At 42.7% G+C, this 20,740-nt stretch overlaps 1 protein-coding gene across 3 annotated transcripts; it reads right to left on the bottom strand.

Moving 5' to 3' along the window:
• Nucleotides 1-4,650: 4,650 nt before the first annotated feature.
• LOC308408700 (uncharacterized protein) lies at nucleotides 4,651-20,353 on the bottom strand. Of its 3 annotated transcripts, none has more exons than XM_080901076.1 (7): nucleotides 20,111-20,353; nucleotides 19,448-19,623; nucleotides 19,000-19,110; nucleotides 15,322-15,389; nucleotides 15,058-15,162; nucleotides 12,361-12,465; nucleotides 4,651-5,531 (listed from the first exon to the last, which is right to left on the bottom strand). In XM_080901076.1, the coding sequence occupies exons 1-7, from the start codon at nucleotides 20,228-20,230 to the stop codon at nucleotides 5,461-5,463; spliced, it is 756 nt and encodes a 251-aa protein (XP_080757202.1). In that variant the 5' UTR covers nucleotides 20,231-20,353; the 3' UTR covers nucleotides 4,651-5,460. The 3 variants fall into 3 exon arrangements, with proteins under 3 accessions (XP_080757202.1, XP_080757203.1, XP_080757204.1); XM_080901077.1 differs by lacking the exon at nucleotides 4,651-5,531 and adding an exon at nucleotides 9,013-9,289; XM_080901078.1 differs by lacking the exons at nucleotides 4,651-5,531; nucleotides 12,361-12,465 and adding an exon at nucleotides 9,013-9,289.
• Between the last annotated feature and the right edge of the window lie 387 nt (nucleotides 20,354-20,740).

The raw sequence follows: 20,740 nt of genomic DNA, 5'->3' as shown, positions 1-20,740 counted from the left end.
TCAGAATTAGCAATCGGTTTTCCATCAGCAGATCTAAATCCTCTCTGTCTCCACAATGTGCCAAAGTCATGTACAACGCCAAACGCATAGCGGCTGTCTGTGTAAATTGTCACACGCTTATCCACATGTAGCTCACAGGCGCGTATTAAAGCCATGAGCTCTGCTTTTTGTGCTGAGTGAAATGGTAATGAGTGAGCCTCTAGTATGATGTCAGGCAATGTGACCACTGAATAGCCACAAAGAAATGAGTTGTCATTCGGCCTTGAACAGGACCCGTCCACATAAACCGTGGCTGAGTCTGGGATAGGTGTTTGCTCTAAATCTGGACGTGGTGCTGTGGATTCCTGTATACGTGTCATGCAGTCATGATCATCAAGCCTGTCTGAGCCATCCTGTCGGTCAGAAGAACACAGCATAGGATCAATAAATGTGCTGGCGAATCAGGTGTGCTGCTCGCTTTTATAGTGAGATTTGCATATGTTGTGTAGTTATGTTTGCTAGAATGGTCGTGACCTGGTGATTGGTGTGTAGAATAGTGTCATGTGAGAGTGTGAGCTTCTCGCAGTCCCCTATCATGATAGAGCAAGCTGCTACTGCCCTCAGGCAGGCCGGCATTCCTGAACAACCACGGACAGCACCTTGAATAGAAGGCTACTGGACGGTAGCCACTGCCATGCTCTTGGGCCAGTACACCTGTGCAGGTTCACAACAGTCACGCAGAATGTGGTCATGAAAAGAACAGTCTGGTATCCACTGTCTGCAATAGTTCACCATGCCTAAGAAGGACAACATTTCCTTCTGTGTAGTGGGCCGAGGGACGGAGGTCACAGCTTTGACCCTGTCTGTAGTCATGGAACGTTTTCCGTGAGACAGTGTGAATCCCAAATATTGAACAGAAGTCTGACAGTACTGCATTTTCTTTGCCGATGCTTTGTGGCCAGTCTGTTGGAGGTGCTGTAGAAGCATGTGTGTAGCAGTTTGACATAGTTCCTCACTCGGAGCACAGAGGAGGAGGTCATCCACATACTGGATCAGGGTGCAGCCCTGGAGGAGTGAAGCTGTCCAGGGTAGCACGGACCACCATTGAGAAAGCAGCAGAGCTGTCTATCATGCCTTGGGGCAAACGGGTCCAAGTGTACTGCTTATTTCTATGTGTGAATGCAAATAACGGCTGTGTGTCTTCATGCACAGGCACTACTCCTGTAGTCAATAAATCTCCTATGATGACATCTAGAGCTGCGGCTTTTTCGGTGGAAATGGGACATTGCTTGACATATACTGGCTTGTTGTTTTTCATGAGCTGTGCGTGATTAGGTATAAAGCCCATATAAGGTATAAGGTAGATCTATGTGTCGACATGGTTTAGTTATCGTAACCTATGTCTGAGTTATGTGACAAAATCACTGTTTGACCTTCACTTGTGTGAGCAGTTATCATGTTGTTGAACAGTGTGAGAGAAACAAAAGTGTGGCTTGTTGTATTTGTACACGTTTTTTTTTTTTTTTTTTGGCACAGTGTGTGACGTGGAATACCAGAAAAAACGATGTTGAGTTCATTCTCTGCTGAGGCGTCCAGCTGACACAGAGTCTGTTCCTTCTCCATCATGTCGATGCAAAGGGCAGAGAAAACATAAGCTGTTATCAGTGTCAGCAAACATTTCACACTTTGTGTTAAATTAAATACACAAATTCATTTTTGCTCCGGGTGTCTGCGGCTGCTGGAAAACTGAGCTTGCCAGTTACCTTGACTGGAAGAGCTCCGCTGACGCCTAGTGGCCGGAACTTGTACTGCGTTCTGTGGTCGAGGCGCGCGTGCTTTGCCGGAGACTGCAAATCGATACTCACGAAACCAGTGTCCTATTTTTCCACAATAAAAACACACATCTCTACTCTTATCTTTCCTTCTGAAATCTCCCTGCTGCGCTGGAGCAGGTGATCCTGCATACATCATTTTTTCTCACTTTCCTCTGAGCCTTCAACATCAAAATTCAACATTATCTTAACACTTTTAGCTTTCGTGGTAGTATCTGCACTGGCCTTCGGTTTTACTGACCTGTTTTCTGGCGATAATCGTTCGGGATAGGGCTCCGGAAATAAATTAGAATGCATTGAACTTACAGTTCTTAAGTTGTAAACAAAGTCAGTCACGTAAGTACTTCCGCATGTTCTGGTTACGTAATCATGGAAGTCTTCACCGATTCGCGGACACGTCACCGGAAGTGGGAGGCGTCCTTAGCCGTTATTTGAAACTTTATTTTTTTTTGGTTTTACAGTTAATTTCGATTTTTTTCTCGGACCTGTCTGTGGTCTTTGAATTATTCTGACCCATGTTCAGTGATTTCCAGAGGGGTTTACACGCTTTGAAGGATTTATGTTAGTATTTTGCTGTGGCACAGCTGAGGTTACTTTAAATTTATTTTGCTAGCAATTTTTGTTTGGGTGAGCAACTTCTCACTTAACGAGCAACTTCTCGCAATACAACAGGCAACTTCCTGTGTCTTTCTGCTTTTAATTTACCTTATTCGGGGACTAAAGAAGTCGTCAGTGTATATCTCTGGATCACTAAGTGAAACTTGCATCAGCATATCCCGTTTCTTTTATGGATCACTGAGAAAGGCATAACACAGTCTTATAAAATAAAAGACGAGTGCCTACCTTCGTCAGTATCCCACTTCTGACACCAAATTGAAGAGAAAATCTCCGTCCCGGTTTCCCTCCAAGGCGTGAGCACCGATAAGCAGAGTTTTGCCCTTTCCTTATAAGATTCCTAATTATTCAAAGTAACGCTCAAGTATGCCGTTCAGCTGGGTTAGTTACAGCGCCGGGAGTAGCTTGGGAGAACAAGGAAACACAGACTGCTTCAGGTTGCCTTCCCAAACCAACTCAAAGGTTTATTCAGTACAAAACAGCTTATATAGAGGAAAAAAAGGTTCGTGTGTCAGCAGGTTCTCAGTTCAAACCGGTACAGACCAAATAAGGAAACGTCATCCTGCCTTGTGAGCAGAGAAGTATCCTTTGTATAGTTCAGCTTCAGTTACAATTTATGGTCATCCCAGCAAAATACACTCCTAGACATAGAATACAGAGTTCTTTCATTAGTGAATTCTGAAACAAACCACCTGGCTTTTTAACAAGCTCTTTTCTAAAAGATAAGGAAGGGAGGATGGGAGTAAGGAAGTGGTCTCGTCTCTGTGGTATTTTCGACCTTGGGGTACCAGCCTGTGATTCTTACACATCAATTCTTGGGTCAGAGAGAAAGAGAAAAACAACTAGTAAATGGGCCTTATTGAGTAACAGTTTTCCTGTATAATATCACAATAAAACAATATCCTGTAAATGCTACCATGGTATCAAAATATCACAACAGTCAGTCATCATGAACTCTGAGTACGAGGATAGCTCCGCGGGGACGAGGAGGAAGAGGAGGAGGTATCGGAGGCAGAAACAGAGCAGCTGGGGTCCAGTTCCGACTCGGATGAAGATGAAAGCGAAGAGAAAATTGATGAAACAGCAGCGGCCGGAGATGAAAACGGAGAGAAAATTGATGAAGCAGCATGGACGTCAAAAAATGGAAAAATATCTTGGTCTCCCACAAACGCTGAGACGTTCCGCTACATCCCAGCAGCCACTGGTCTGACCCCGGGACCTACACGCTATGCCACTCTCCGAATCGTTGACCCCATATCCAGCTTCGCGCTGTTTCTAACGGATGAGATCGTGAAGCATATTGTGTCCATGACAAACCTGCATGGGAATCGCAAAATTCCCGGCTGGCGAGATATAGACGCAGAGGAGTTTCGGGCTTATGTGGGGCTGCTCGTTTTGTCCGGTGTTTACAGGTCAAAACACGAATCCACGTTGAGCCTCTGGAGTGAAAAATGGGGACGGAGCATTTTCCGGGCTACGATGTCCGAGAAAAGGTTTAAGAACATCAGCAGAGCACTGCGGTTCGATGATAAGCTATCCCGCCCCCCACGCCGTGTTGACAAGATGGCTCCCTTCCGCAAAGTCTGGAATATGTGGACGCACCGCCTGGAGATGCTGTTCAGCCCAGACAGAGATCTCTGTGTGGATGAACAACTCGTCGCGTTCAAAGGCAGGTGTAGCTTCAGGCAGTACATGCCAAAGAAGCCGGCCAAATATGGTATCAAGATTTGGGCAGCCTGTGATGTCAAAACATCCTACGCATGGAGACTGCAGGTGTACACGGGCAAAGCAGCTCCAGATCGTGTTGAAGTCAACCAGGGGATGAGGGTGGTCCTGGACATGACAGAGGGGCTCCAGGGACACGTCGTCACCTGTGATAATTTTTTCACTTCCTGTGCACTGGCAGATGAGCTACTCAAGAGGAAAATGGCCCTGGTTGGCACAATTCGCCAAAACAAGCCTGAGCTTCCACCTCATTTGCTCCAGGCAAAAAAGAGAGAGATCTTCTCCTCCATCTTCGCTTTTACAAACACCCACACACTTGTGTCTTACATCCCCCGACGGGGCAAGAATGTGCTGCTACTAAGCACAAAACACCGCCGCCCAGACGTGAGCAAAGAAGGGAAGAGAAAGCCTGTAATAATCGAAGATTACAACAAATGCAAAGGAGGTGTCGACAACCTTGATAAGGTAGGTGTCATTACGAACCACAGGGCTTGCGATATCGCTAGCCCGACGTCCCGGGGCTAGCGATTTTTCCAGTCAGGGTACCAAAATCTATCTCTGCCCTGCCCGTCGGGCTGTCAGAGGAAGGAAAAATATATGTCAGTGCTTTTGCATTCTTTCGGAAATGTAGCTGGGTAATTATGTCATTGGGTGAGCCACTGTCAATATGTGACATATTGAAATCGCGTTTGAATTTGCGCTTGTTTTTTGCTTTCACTTTGCAATCGCGCGAACTGTGTATAGAGAGCGACAGCACTGATTGGTGAGTGACGATAATTTGCGCACCAATTCCTCTGACATCGTCTTATTAATCGTTAGCTTACTATGCAAACATGACAAGTGAAATCTCCCCCAGCTTAAAACCCTCAGAGGTCCTTAGGGACATTTATGGTATTTTGCATTTTTAATTTTAAACCATTTTCACTGTGTTGAGTGGAATATAGCCAAATTTGTCAAAGAATTTTCTTTTTAATTATATTTTATAATTGTGGTGTAAATTTAGTTTTAGTTTGAACTAGGGGCCTTAGAATTGTAATTTTCTTATTTGTCCACCGGGTGGCGCCCTTGCTTCACATTTGACCCCTGCTGGAAAACAGCGGGCTGCTTAGACAGACCTGCGGGAAAGGAAGCCTGATTCCCGGCGTGCAGCAGCGGCTTCGCCCGCTGATCGGGCGGGACCATTTTCGGTCCCTAGGGCCGTGAGACGGTGCATTTTTTTTTAATCAACAGGAAATGACGTATTTGTTGTCACGTGGTGTGTGCTGTAGAAAGGAGTCCCCAGTGATCGTGTCCTGGTGATCGTCGCGACTTACCCCGGGAAGATGCACTTCTTTCGGCCTAGAGCAGCAGCATTGGCCGCCTGGGGACCATTTTCTGGTCCTGAAAAAAAAAAAAAAAAAGGCGATCGAAATGAATGTTGGTGCCAATCTTTAGTCCATCTAAAGGCCTAATTATAATAACAATTGAATATTACCTCAAATGTTTTTTTTGGAAAATATTCAAGTTTTTTGTTTTTTGGGGCAAAAAAAGCAGTGCGCTCATGTGACGAAACCGGGATATAAAGGGTTAAAATCCGCGAAATGTAATTAAAACTTTATATGAATATTTCAGGGAGAAGTAGTTTTAAAAGACTGACCAATTTAAAGTGGAAAAAATATGAATATATAAAGTTTTTATAGCACTTTTTGGGGAATGGACATTTATGTCCATTAAAAGCAAAGGTGGATGTCTTTTTTAAGGATCTCCAAGGGTTAAACATGTAAGAGGTTGATGGCGCAGAGAATCGCTGACCGTTATGTGAGTCCGTGTGTAAATGCAGCAGGATATGTATTTCAGTTCTGCTGAGCCAAATAAGACAGGTCAGGGTGAAGAAGTGACAGCCAAAGAAAAGCTTACCACAAAACGGAAAAGTTATGACAAATCAGACTATAAGGCAAAAAGAAAGTGCAGCTTTATGGTTTCATGGACAAAAGAATTTCTGTGGCTGCGATATGATGAGCTAAATAACCAGGGCTGCACATAAGTGGTCCGCAGGTGCGCATTCACTGTCAAAATAAAAAACGCGCACAAGATAAGAAGTTGCAACGCGTGTTTGCGTACATAAGATTTTCTGGAGGAGGACAGACATTTGTTTAGAACTTTTCAAGATGTCGAAGAAGCTCCTTTAAGCAATTGCTTTGGCGTTCCTCCACCTCCAAAGAAATGTCAGAAGGAGTCCGAACCACAAAAGAAGCACGTATTCTCGGAAAAGTGGTTGCAGGAGGTGAGCTGGCTTCAAACAAATGATGAACGCACAGAGATGTGGTGCAGAATGTGCCGTGAAAATCCCACTCTAGCCGACAAAAACTGCTTTTTATATGGACACAAACGCGCGTTGCAACTTCTTATCTGGTGCGTCTTTTATTTTGACAGCGAATGCGGCACCTGCAGACCACTTATGTGCACCCGTGTAAATAACATAATGTTCTGCCGGCTGTGTTGTTGGTTTTCCCTGGATTTCTGAGTCAACAAGCGCCTTTGTTACTGGAACCAGTCATTTTAAGAAAGGCCCCCATTAGAACCCATGAGAAATGCAAGAAATGCATTATTGCTCAGTCTGCAATATCTTTCCCAGAACAAACACCAATTGCAAATAGAACAGCGTACTATGTTGCAAAGAGTGAACTACCACTGGCACAATTTAGCAGTCTTTGCAAGCTTCAAAAAGCAAATGGCCTCGATCTTGGTTCCACTTGTCTCTTACCCGTGACTTCAGTGGAAATTTCAAATTCTGATCTGACACAGACGGATTCATGTCCTACACAGTTCTTACAAGTTCATAGAAATTTCTGTTCAATTAGAACCAAGTATTTGAGTTGATGATTGTAATTTTTATACAATGTTGTAATTTGTGTTTCAACAATTTTTTGTTTAATGTTTTGTTTCCGTTACAATATTATACTTTAATGTATAATATTGTAAAGGAAACTAAACAGGAAACAAAACATCAATCAAAAAATTGCTCTCTTCTTTATTCGGGCTACTTAAATTTATTTTGGGCTACCAAAAACTGAAGAGTCCCTGCCCGAAGGGCAACCGGGGATTTTGAAATTTTGCTAGCCCTGAACCAGTTATGCATATATTTATTCATTCTTGCTCATATTCATGTCTAATATATATGTATGTTTTATGCTTCTTTTTTTGTTAGGTTGTTGGCACCTACTCCTGCAGGAGGAGAACAAATTATTGGCCACTGGCCCTCTTCCACAACGTCCTTGATGTTTCACTTTACAATGCCTACATCCTGTGGACATCAATCGAGTCATCCTGGCAGAAGCAGAAAGGACACAGACGGAGGCTCTTCATTGAAGAAGTGGGAGAAATGCTGGTGAACCCACACATAGCAAAGAGAGAGCGCCTTCCTCGCTCATCAGCCGCTGCAGCAGTAGTCACAAATCTGACTGCAGCGGCTTCATGGACCGCTCCCATCATTCAATGTAAGAGCAGGAGGCAGTGCGAACTTTGCAAAGACAAAAGGAGAAGAGTTTTCAACACCTGCTGCAAATGTGAGAAGTATAAATGCAAGGACCACAGTCTGTCCATTTGTAACGACTGCGCCGTCTGAGCAGGACTCTCACACCCAGACACATACTAGGGCAGGGATAGCTCAGTAGGTAGAGTGGTGGCCCCATGATTGGAAGGTCGAGGGTTCGACTCCACTGAACGGCTACCCTGAGGTACCCCTGAGCAAGGTACCGTCCCTACACACTGCTCCCCGGGCGCTGCACTGGTGGCTGCCCGCTGCTTCACTGGGTGAATGGGTTAAATGCAAAGGAACTATTTCCCTATGGGGACTAACACGCACAATTTACTTTACTACTTCTCTCCCTGTCTGTCTCTCTCCCCATCCCCAACAACATAAATGTTCATGTTTATCTTTCTAAAATAAATGTTTTTCTAGTTCAAACTGAGCTTGTAATTTTATTTACGTTAGCAAGGTAATAAACATTTAGTGTGGAAAAAGTGAAAAACATCATATACCATTATAGGTTATGATTATTACATTTACTGTGCCCCTGCAAAAAAACATAATGATGAATCAAAATCAACCTTGGTGCCAATCTAAAGGCCTAATTATAATAGCAATGAAATCTTTCTCGAAATGTATTTTATGGAAAATATTTTAGTTTATTGGGTTTTTTTCCAGTTAAAAAACAGTGCAGCTATGTAAACATACTGGCCTTCAAAGGGTTAAACCCCCAAAATATAATTATACTTGATACGAATATCTTAGGCAGAAGTAGTTTTAAAAGACTGACTCATTTAAAGTGCAAAACAATATTAATATATAACAATATTATTGCACTTTTTGGGAAGCTGCCAGTTTTTGTCATTAGGAACAATTCGGGATATTTAAGGATCTCCTTTGGGTTAAAGGGGACATGCAATGCTACACATAACTGACATAGACGTAACACCGTGTGTGGAGCTGGATTTAAGAAATAAGTGCTTAAAGTTTTAAAAACATGTTTACTGCCATTTTCTGTCAGTGGCGAACGTGACATGTGGTTTTTGTGGCTTACTGACTAGTGATGGGAAGTTCAGGTCTTTTCAGAGAGTCAGCTCTTTTGGCTCCAAAATGGCTCCTAATTTATTATCATCCGTAGCCTCATATTTTAGCTTTACTAGGTTAATATGAATGCTTTGTGTTTTGATAAACCCTTTTGCATTTAGTGTTTTTTATGAGAAGTCTTATAATTGCCTAATTTTGTTTATTTGTTCTGTTACAAAAGCAGGCATTCTTACTTTTGTTTAGTATTTTAATCAAACTTTTAATTTCAGTTCAACAGACAAACAAAACACTGCAAACAAATCCACAGAACAGAAACAGAACCAAACTCAGCAGCCAGACAGTCTGTCCTCAGTGCAGGTCTACATTCAGAAAGATCAAATGCCTTAGCTGATTACTACTAGTAAAAATTACTTAATTAACAGTTTGGACATTCAAACTTGTCAAATTTCTTTCAACTAAATCATGAGTAAAAACCAATCAACAGCGTAAGTTTGACAATAGCAGTGGCAGTGTTATTAAGAACTCTGTTAGTGGAGGTTTTGTTGAGGTGTGGATTCTGACTTCTTTTCCTCCACAGGACACAGTTCTGTAAAGGGAATAAAGATTCACAGACAAACAGGAATAGATCGTTCTGGAGAAGTGACATCAAATGCAAATCCTTAGGTCCTCCCCACCTCCAAGTGTCCTTTACCCTCCATTAAATGCTAAATATACAGATTACCTTTCTCTCCAAGGGGTCATGTTCTTACACAATAGATGGCAGTGGCTGTAAATTCTATTGTTTCTCATCCTGTCTTACTTTAACTACAATGGCACAGATTCTTGTGATGAGATGAACTTTGGAGTCATTAACATTGTGAAACATGCAAAGATAAGTTTGCTGTAGTCTTTCTTACTTCATGTTTATATATGTTTTTTCTTTAACTTTCATCTTGTATTACCAGATACTGCTATAACATGGAAATCATCCAGCAACTAAACTGCAACCAACAGCAACCAGCAACTGCATGACAATCTTCTTGAGAAGCTTTGCAATCTTAGCTTGGATTGGGGACAAGCAGGGTCCAGAGTGGTATTTGAGAAAGCTGAAGTGCATTAAGAAATGTGGGAGTAAAACAAATCTTAGCTAGTCGGCCATTAATTCTGCTACCCAGAGAGCTCCATCTCCATTCACTGTGTTTTTCACTGCCTGTCCTTCAACATGATTCCCAAGATGTGTGACTGACCAGAGGGCCGACTGGATGTTACAGTGACTCACTGTAACTATCAGATTTGCATTGTGTTTGCAGTGGAGGTCGGTATAAGGATCAACATGCATTTGTGTGCACATTTCAAGTGAAAGATCAAATAATTGGGATGTTATGTTTTTCATGTGCAAGCAATTTATTTGGTAAGTCTTTCACTAGCTGGGCCCACGTCCTCATTATAAGTTGGACAGCGTTTTAGTAGTGAATGCTTTGACATGAATTGAGCTGCGGTTTGGGGAAGGCCTCGAAGGGGACTGGCAATGGCTCCCGGGCCTGGCAGATCCCCATGTACTAAATAGGAGTGAAGAAGTTGAAGAATGGAGTAGAAGGAGAGAGTGAGGGTGGGACACGTAAACGAGAATGATCAGATTGCAGAACTAGGGGAACCTATATAGATGGCAGCCGGAAGGAGCGTGTTTGGAGGTGTGGTCCTCCTCCTGAAATTCTGATACATAATCTCCAATTCTCGCTGGCCATGAACTCTAACTCTGGTTGGAGTTGTTGGAGTGCAGACTATTGTCATTAGCTACAATTAAAGGTGGTGGAGTTGGTCCCTCTGTCTGGTTGCTCCCTTGAAACCACCACAACTGCTTGGCAAGTACATGTTTTTGTATATAGCGCTTTTCTACTATACCTGAGCGCTCAAAGCACTTTATAGAACTTGTCTCATTTGCTTTCTTTCTGTTTTTTCTGTATAATTACTTTATAACACCAACGGATCCATCAGAGAGTTATCACCTTGTCCAAGGATGCAGACTGGAGCAGGCATGGCTCAAGCCACCATTCTTGTGAAAAGTAGATAACCTGCTCTACTGCCTGAGCTAAACCAACCCATTGAACCTTAAGCCTATGTGCTAACTGGCTAGCATGTTATTTTCATCTGCAAAACAATAAATCATCCATCAATTCACTTCCGCTTATCCTTATGAGGGTCACAGGGAGCCTATTCCAGCTGTCACAGAGGTGGGGTAGACCCTGGACAGATCACTAGCCTGAAGCAGGGCTAACGCTTAGAGAAAGACAACCATTTAGACCTATGGGCGATTTAGAATCACCAATTAACCTAACCCCAATGACAGCATGTCTTTGGACTGTTAGAGGAATCTGGAATTTGCTGCCCATCACAATAAATCAACAATAAATCTTTAGAATTATTTTATTTATTATCCTAATGCATGGACAGATTCTTATATATAATCTCTACTCAAGCACTATATACAATATCCCTCACTGGATGCATCCCTCATGTATTGGAGAGCATTTAGTTTCTTCACCAAGGATACATTGCATAGGCTACTGATTAGAGCAAAAAAAAAAAAAAACCCTCCCAACTATTAGATGACATGCTGTACTTCCTGAGTTACAGCTACCAAATAATCTAACAAAGCTTACATTGTATTGTGCCTTTTCTTTATAGACCTCCTTATGTTAAGTTTTACTTCCTCACACTCAACCTGCCTACCCAAGAAGATAGATTACATCACAAACTGAGAAATTGTCCATGATGTATGAGATGATTTCTTTCAGCCAAAAAATGATTAGACCCCCATCTTCCAGCACCTCTGAAGCTTTATTGTACTCATGAACCGAAATGCTAAAACAAGTTCAGGGATAACCTGTTCTACAACACCATTTTCAGTGTGTGGTAACTGTCAGGTTTATATTATTAGGTTGTCATTTATGCTTAGAAATATTTACTCATATATGCTTAGAGTTTTATAATCAATTGCATATTGATAGAGGTTTGATCCTTAGCAGTCTGTAAAGACTCTGTGTGCCTTCCAGAGTGTTCTGGCAAACACACTCACATCCTGGGGTCACGAGAAGAGGTCGTACCTTCTTTTTTTGTTTCATGGTATAGCAAACACAAGTATATCTGTTTTAGTCTAACTGCCTTTTGTTTAGATGAACGGCTGGACTTCCAGACCAGCAGGATTAGGGAATTCATTTATGGGGTCACATCTTGACCACACAACACACACACACACACACACACACACACACACACACACACACACACACACACACACACACACACACACACACACACACACACACACACGGTACTCTTTGTCTACATGTAAACATGTATACCTATGTAAGACTCATATGTTCATTCATGTAACCTCAATAAAAGAGCAGTGTTACGAGGGGGCAGACGAGAGCAACTGAGGTCAAGCGAAGGAACGGCGCTCATCCAGTCCTCTCCCTCATGCATGAGTAACACAAAGAACTTTGACTACTTGTGTCTTGCTTTTGCTGTGTAGTAGAATTGTCTTGAACGTTCCAGCCAATAGGTTTATGCTACGAACCTATCAGTAACTTGCTCACTGGGCAATCTACTGCATTTAAGTTATGTAGCAGATTGATTTCATATTCTATTTCAATGTAGACGATATGTGGTGCTTACCATTGTTAGGGTTGTAGTTAAACTTGGGTGTCGTGGGAAACCTGAGGCATTCACCTTGTTTTCTGAAGGTCTCTAAATCAGAAGCTGTCACAGTCTTGTTCCTCGCTGCAGAGAACAACAGCAGGAAAAGCACCATTAGAATGTATTGTGCTCACACTAGTGTTCGAGGATGTTTGAATCCTAAAGCGTATTTTGTTTGTTTCGTGTGATCGGGCAGCTGCCTCCTTAAAGAACTACCTCCACTACTTAAAAGAGTTTACTCTATGTTGCACTTATTTGACAGCTTCAGTTAGCCTGCTGGTTACTTAAATGTTACAATATCTGTTACAATATAAACCTGCTACAATTAACACAGATGTGTTGTTTAACAATTTTATGAAATAACAACAAACAGAAGTCAGACATGTTAGCTAGATGTATTGGCCAGTACTCAGTCTGTATAGCACATGGAGGGCAGTCTGCACAGCCAGGTGTAAAAACAACCTTTTGTTTGTCCTTTTCTCACTCTTTTTTAAGTGCGTTGAGACAACTATTGTTGCAATTTGGCACTATATAAATAAAAGTGAATTGAATTTTGCTAAATAAAAAAAAAAATGACAGGGAACTTTTTAAACCCAGAAATGGAATGTAATTGTGTTTTTGAAGTACTGTGACTGAGTATCGGGCACAAAGGGCGATGGTGACTTTTAGTTTTTATGTTTTTTTGTAACGGTATAAACAATGACAGGTGGTCGATTGGCCAATTGGTCATGATCGACTCTGGGCTGGAACAATTACAGCCGAGGAGGTCGGATACACTCTCCTCCTTGTTTGGGCAACGGCTCTGAAAGCAGTCTCATCACATTCAAACAGAAGAAAATGGTATTGAGGCGAAAAGGAACGCAGTTTGTCCCGTGCTTCAGCTAGAATAAAAAAACAGACACAAAACTGGAGTTAATCTGTGTCCTCCGCTGCACAGCTTCTTCTTCTCTCACTCTCTCCCCCTCCCTCTCCTGTTGCTACTTCAGTTATGAAACTGATCAATGATCAATGATTGGCTTTTCTGTCTCAGGTCCCATCTCTCTTGTTTGTTTATCGCCCACTTTGCGCCAGAAAGAGGAAACCAGCGGATGTTGCGCTAAACATACATGCAGCATGTTAAAGCCTGATAAGTTGTTTATTTAATTTATTTATTAAATCATTTATTTAATTGATTTAATATTACTTTCTAGGATCTGCTGATGTTTGTTGGAGCCACAGCCGTAAAGCTGCTGGTCATGATGTCAGGTTGGTTATCTGGTGAGAGGGAAACATGAAGATGAAACCAGGAGATGTCCTTACTGGATCATCAGAGCTGAACAGGTGATGGAGAAACATGATAGGTGACATGAGTGAAGGGAAGTTATGAATTGTTTCTGAGAGACCAATAACACCAGCATCCTTTTTTTTAATGTAGCTGACAGCTGGTAACTGTGCAGGGGCGGGTCTAGCAAAGTTTTGCCAGGGGGCCAAGTAGAGCATTAACAGGGAGAGGAGGGGGGCACAAAGAAATACTTTTCTTTCTTATTCTCATTTAAAATGTCTGAATCTTACAACTGTGGGAGACAACGCCGCTCTCTCCGATCCTTTCGTGTTGGTAGAGATCATGCAGAGATGTTTCCAAGTTTCACACAATCCTTTTGTTACCCATTTTTCCTTACAGATACATCTGGAGATCAGCACACTGCAGTCCTTTGCAGTCCTATTCTAAAGGCTGATCTCAAGAATTCAACACAACAGCTACAGTTTTAGTCTCTGGTATCCTCCCCCTATAGTAAACACCCCCACAATGGAAAAACACTGGTACAGTAGCCAGGGGTGCTGACACCCTGACCCCCATCTCCTTTTAAGGTAGTGTCCTTTTGTTATTTGTCTGCCCCTCACCCTCAGTAACTCTTGCAGTAACTCTTGCTTCTGTCCTGGGGGTGGGGGTTAATTCTTCTCCTGCCCTGCACCCCAGTTCATTGTTCACATTCCAGGCCTTTTCTGTTTGTATTCTTACACACTAGCAAACTCCATATTATAATTTTGCAAGCCACCCTAAAATACAGTCTCTTTAGCTCTAATGTATATTCAGCAATCTATTATTCTCAAAACAACCAAAGTGGTCATCTGATGCAAAATGTATAGAAATCATACATATATACCAACAAGACAGTGTACATCACTGTCACAACAGCATTTGTTTTCATTCAAAGGTTTTATGTCTTTGTGGTTCTCTAGTCAAAATGCCCAGGACGATTTTTTGTCCCAGTCCAGCCCTGATTGAATTCAAGCTACTTTGTATTCAGACATGGCTACAATTTAGATGGAAGACAATTATAGTCTAGTTGATGAATATTAAAATGATTAATCACTTGATCAGTTAACTTGTTGAAGAAAAATCCATTTGCGAAAATCCATACTGGGCTCTACAACTAGTTTCTCATTGGTTTGGGGATTTTTATATTCTTTTCTTACTTCTTCACAAATAGGAAAGTGAGATACTAAAAGAAATGATGAGTTGAATGCCAAAGTGGTCCACCCTTCCACCCTTATTTGAAATAGCCAAAGAATTGTCAGTTGACTACAACTCATTAATTACAGTTAAAATATACAATGAATAGTCCATCAAGTAAATATTTTACTGTTTTACTTGTCAGTTCTTTTAGTAAATGCTCCATCACTGCTCATACTTACCAAACAAGTAGAACAATTGGTGATTGGCTACTTTATCGTAGGTGTGCATGAGCAGACAGTCAGGGCAGGTCTGCAGGAACCTGTGATAGGAACTGGCAATTTTCACTGTGCAACAAAACACAAGCATTCATGATGGGAGGATAACAATTCTGATCAACTGAGCATGCAAATTGTACTGTGACAAACATCACACACCTGAGTGACAGATGTAACTGATGTGATTACATGTGTACATGCTGTATGTTGTTCACTGAAGCAACTTACTGTAGAACTCTAAGTCTTTGCCATCAACTAGGGACATGTTCTGAACATTCCTGAGGCAGCGATCCTCCCTAAAACAATGATCAAGCAGAATGGAAGTGGAAAATGGCAACATTAAAATTTCATCTGGATAGATAATGAGACACCAAAAGAAATATTGACTTGCACACCATGACGTTTTTCTCATCTGAATGCATCCTTGACCGACACTTTCAAACCTGATTTGACTTTAATAATAGAAGACTGAGTTCTAAACAGAGTAATCTGTGGCATTTTTTAATCAACACAAATGAGGGCGGCATGGTGGCTCAGTAATGACCACCGTTGCTGTTGCTGTTCCTGGGTTACCCCAGAGTGGACCTCTTTGTGTAGAGTTTGCTTACGTGGGTGTTCACTGGGAGTTCTGGTTTCTTCTGCCACTGCTCTTACTATAGATACTCTTAATCTGAAGAGTTTCACTTTCTGATTAAACTAATATTTTGAAGAATATAAAAATTGCATGATGCAACCACACTAGTTTTTATATAAAGTTGCAATCAGTTCATTTCAGTATCAACCAGCTTTCTGCCAACAGTATAGCAAATTGGAAGTATTGGAATTTCAGGAGTGGGACCACACCTCCAAACATGCTCCTTCCGGTTCTGATCAATGTCCGGTCGTTAAGCGATGACGTGACGAATCCTACTTCCGGGCCTAAAGTAGTCTGCGTTTAATATGGCTTTTGTGTTGTTAACATGTTTAATGTTTTGTATTTTCTTCTATTTAATCTCAAAAAGCTCCTAAAACAGTCAGTGATCACCGTTGACCTCCCTCGGCTTTTATTACCGCTAATCATTTATTTAAGCTCAGTTTTTAAAACCTTAGGATGTAACTACAGCAGACTGAACGACCGGATATGTTCCCCCAGTTCACACCCTCCCTCGCCTTTTCAACTTCTTCTCTTCTATTTTGTACATCGGGAGCCGTCACCAGTCCCCTTCGAGGCCTCCCCCAAACCACAGCTCAATTAATGTCCAAGCCATTCACCTTTATCTACTGAAACACTATCAAACGTTAAATGAGGATGTGAAATTTGAGGTTAAAAAACCAGCAGACCTGTTGACGCAGCGCGAGGTAGGGAGTAACATGCTAGCCAGAATAAAACAGTGTAAATGCAGATCTCTGAGTGAGAGTTGAGAAACAGGTGGAGAATAGGATATATCCAGAGAACAGCTTTGCTATCAAAAACTATTCCACCATTATCTCCGCCATTATGATTTGTAGAACAGCACAATACATCTCAGTTAATCTGATCACCTCTCAGATGAATGAGCTCCTCACCCTACAGTTAGGTCCATGATTGAAGGCTGCTTCTAACAGCTTGGACGAGTTTATGGACACTGTCACCTCCTATATCCACTTCTGTGAGGACAGCATTGTGCCATCACGCACCAGGGTGAGTTATAACAATGACAAACCCTGGTTTACTCCTAAACTCAAAAAGCTGTGGCTGGAAAAGAGAAAGGCGTTCAGAAGCGGAGACAGGGACTGCTACAGAGAGGCCAAGTACAGGTTCACTAAAGAAGTGGACGTTGCTAAACATCAGCACTCTGAGAAGACGCAGCAGCAGATCTCAGAGAATGACTCGGCCTCTGTGTGGAAAGGTTTTAGGAATATCACCAACTACAAGCCTAAAACCCCCCACTCCACTGATGACTTGCTCTTGGCCAACACCCTCAACGACTTTTACTGCCGTTTTGACGAGCCATCAGGCAGCCTTCACACCTCCAACGGCCCCAACAATAGAGACACTTTGGACACTCATTCCCCCACCTCTCCCCCCTCCATAGAGCCATCACCCCCATCAAACACTTCACCTACAACACCTCCCTCCAAACCCCACACCAAGGAGGATTTCACACCACCTCCTCCCACCACAACTCTTCATATTCATGAAGCAGATGTGAGGAAGCAGTTTAGGAGTCTGAATGCTCGGAAAGCTCCCGGCCCAGACGGTGTGTCTCCTGCCACCCTCAGACACTGTGCAAACGAGCTGGCCCCAGTGTTTTCTGGCATTTTCAACTCCTCACTGCAGGCATGTCATGTGCCTGCCTGCTTCAAGTCCTCTACCATAATCCCTGTCCCCAAGAAACCTAGGATCACTGGACTAAATGACTACAGACCCATGGCTCTGACATCTGTGGTCATTTGAGCGCCTGGTTCTCTCCTATCTCAAGACCCTCACGGCCCCCCTCCTGGACCCCCTGCAGTTTGCATACAGAGCCAACAGGTCTGTATCTCGGACGGGGATGAGTCTGCCTACAGGAGGGAGGTTGAACGTCTGGTGTCCTGGTGCAGCCACAACAACCTGGTGCTGAATGCCCAGAAGACAGTGGAGATTATTGTGGACGACTTCAGGAAGCACACAGCCCCACTCCTTCCTGGACTCATTCCGCTTCCTGGGTACCACCATCACCCAGGACTTGAAGTGGGAGCCCACCATCACCTCCGTCATCAAGAAAGCCCAGCAGAGGATGTACTTCCTGAGGCAGCTGAAGAAATTCAACCTGCCAACACGGACGATGATACAGTTCTACACTGCAATCATCGAGTCCATCCTCACCTCCTCCATCACCGTGTGGTACGCTGGAGCCACTATCAGGGACAAATAGAGACTGCAGTGTGTTGTGCGCTCTGCTGAGAAGGTGATTGGCTGCAGACTCCCATCTCTGCAGGACCTGTACACCTCCAGGACACTGGGGCGTGCAGCTCGGATCTCAGCTGACCCTTCTCACCCTGGACACAGTCTGTTTGACCTGCTCCCCTCAGGCAGGAGGCTCCGGTCCATTCGCACCAGAACCTCTCGCCATAAGAACAGTTTCTTCCCCTCTGCTGTTGGACACATGAACAATAAACGTACGACTGTTCCCACCACTAACACATGACCCTACACTGTGTTCACTGCATCATTCCATGTTTGGCACTGATCACCACCTGCACTCATGTATATATCATGCATATATCTTTCTACGTAGCACTTTTAATTCTTATTTTTATTTTTATGTCTATTTAAGCGTAATTTATGACAGTATTTATAACAGTATGTTTGCACTGAAGCACCGCAGCAATTTTCTAATGTTGTAAACCTGCTCAACATTTGGCAATAAAACCCTTTCTGATTCTGATTCTGATTGGTTGGACAAAGACACAGTTTTCTTAGTTTTGCCTCTGTGCACACAGTGGGTTTTTAATTAAACAATCTACTGTTCAGCTACCTGCGTCTACTATGAGAACAGCTGTCTTACCTCAATTTTCTCCTGACTTGTGGTGGCTATGCTAGCTATGATGAAGCTATGCACAAACAACAACAACTCACCTGTGTATAACACATATCACCTACCTGCCTCATAACACCCTTAAAAAATCCCTCCAGAAATGTGACATTGATGAAAAACTCTGGGAATTCAGTTCTGAACAGAGGTTAGCGATTTACAAAGGAACAGATGTATGTAAATGAAAGACAAAGGCCAGAGCCAACATTGCAGAGAGTTGCTTGGAGCGTGGTTGCCTGTGTGCAGCAGACTTTGGCCTTAGATCCCACACCAGAGTACACAAATAAAAAGTGGTTGTTGTTTACTTTGACTAGTAAGTGATGAAGGTAGGGTTTAATTCTCTCTTAATAATATTAGAAGCATGGCTTACTTCATGACCAGATGGGGTGTGGAACTGCTGACAGGGTGGGAGCTAGGGTTTGAAGAAAGCTCAGGTCCCTGGGAATTGGTTGGGATGGAGGCATCCTCCATCTTTGGAACTCTAACGTCAAAATGTAAAGAATTAGCTCAATATGCAAAAAACATGTAATTTTAGTCTCTGTAAATTACAAATATAGGTAAGTTAAATGTATTGGTATTGGCACTGATATAAGAGATATATCACTTTTTTAACAGAAGCCCATGTAGGTTTGGATTTTCTTCTCCAGTGTCTCGTGTTTCCGTTGAAACAGTGTCATCATCTAGTTGTCTGCCTCAAGCAGTTTTTGACTTATGGCCATTTGCTTTTGCCAGGATCACCACTGCTATCTGAATATTTACTGCCCCCCCCCCTCCCCCTCCAGATTAGAGAACAGGGAAAAATACTTAAAAATACTTACTGTGGCTGAACAGACTGGTCCAGCTGTTGAACCACTCGGCCAGCTATCTCTGCCTGCAGGGTCCGACTGTCTGATGTTGTATTCAGCACCATCCATGTACTTTCCAGAAACCTCAAAGTGTCGCCCAAGCTACCGTTACCGGCAAGCCCCTGAATAAAGATCCACCTACCCAGGATCTATTCAGAGTGAAAGAACATACAGTTAGGTTCAGAAAGGTTTGAATATGGATACAATTTTTGGTATTTTACCTCTGTATGTCACTGCAACTGCTTTCTTATGAAACTGCAAACAATAGCTGCTTTTAATGAACTTCAAAAATTAAAAAAGAGGAAAAGATATTGCATTAGCTGTTGTGAAATAACAGCCACTTTTCTACATTGTCTCACTTTTCGGGTCTCAAATGTATATAACATTACAATATCATCATGAATAAAATGCTGCCTGTCAGTATCTTGCAGACTGGAGCAGCCTGGGATCAAACCACCAACCTTCTGGTTAGTGGCTGACCTGCTCTGCCAACTGAGCTACCGCCACCCCAATCAGCCCACTACATGGCAAGGTGTGAAGAGCCAAAGCTGGGAAAACTGACAAAACAACTCTGGGCCTAATTGTCATATTGTGAGGGAGAAAGACAGCTGAGGTTAGAGGTCAAGGGACCTGTACCTGGTGAAGCTCGTTAGCTTGCAGAGGCTGGGTCAGCTGATTGCAGTCGTCTACTGTTGGTGCTGCTGCGCTGAAGGACAGCAGAGAGATGAGAGCAAAAGCCCGGTGTGTTGCAGGCATGGTGGATAGCTGTCAGCTGCTGTTTTCCCTCACATCTGAAATACCTGGCATTTAGAGGCTATTACAAAACCTACTATGTTGTGCTGTACTTTGCTCTGTATAGCAGCTAAAAACTCCACTGGATTGAAGAATTCTGGAAAGCTGAATTGTGCAAACATGGTGGAGGCACATAAGCAAACATGTCACTTATCAGCTGTTTGAGTAATGTCTGCATGTTGTTTTGCCAACATGTATTGGCCTGCAACAAACTGCCGAGCATAACTAAGTCCTCCCGGGTTTCCCTGCTACAGCTGTTTTCACATAGTGAGCTTGTGCTCATACTTCACATTCTTTTAAACATTTCAGCACAAAGTTGGGCATGCATAAACCGAAAATACATGCCTGTTCATAGTGAACGGAAGGCAGAAAACAGCTTTGGTGTGTACAAAGTTTATAGGTCTATAGAATTATTTTGGCATTTGAATTTTATTTATTCATTTATTTAGGACAGTGCATGTTAATGAACATAAA

The sequence above is a fragment of the Rhamphochromis sp. 'chilingali' genome (genome assembly GCF_963969265.1).
Source record: "Rhamphochromis sp. 'chilingali' genome assembly, chromosome: 13".
Taxonomy (NCBI): domain Eukaryota; kingdom Metazoa; phylum Chordata; class Actinopteri; order Cichliformes; family Cichlidae; genus Rhamphochromis; species Rhamphochromis sp. 'chilingali'.
Note: the sequence above shows the minus strand (reverse complement) of the source record. Positions and strands in the feature narration are given on the sequence as shown.

Coding starts and splice junctions, on each gene's coding strand:
- LOC308408700 (XM_080901076.1), bottom strand. CDS start 20,230: ATGCCTGCAACACACCGGGCTTTTGCTCTCATCTCTCTGCTGTCCTTC. Junction 15,390..18,999: donor ACACCCCATCTGGTCATGAA/GTAAGCCATGCT, acceptor TCATTGTTTTAG/GGAGGATCGCTGCCTCAGGA. Junction 12,466..15,057: donor CCAATTGTTCTACTTGTTTG/GTAAGTATGAGC, acceptor TGTTCTCTGCAG/CGAGGAACAAGACTGTGACA.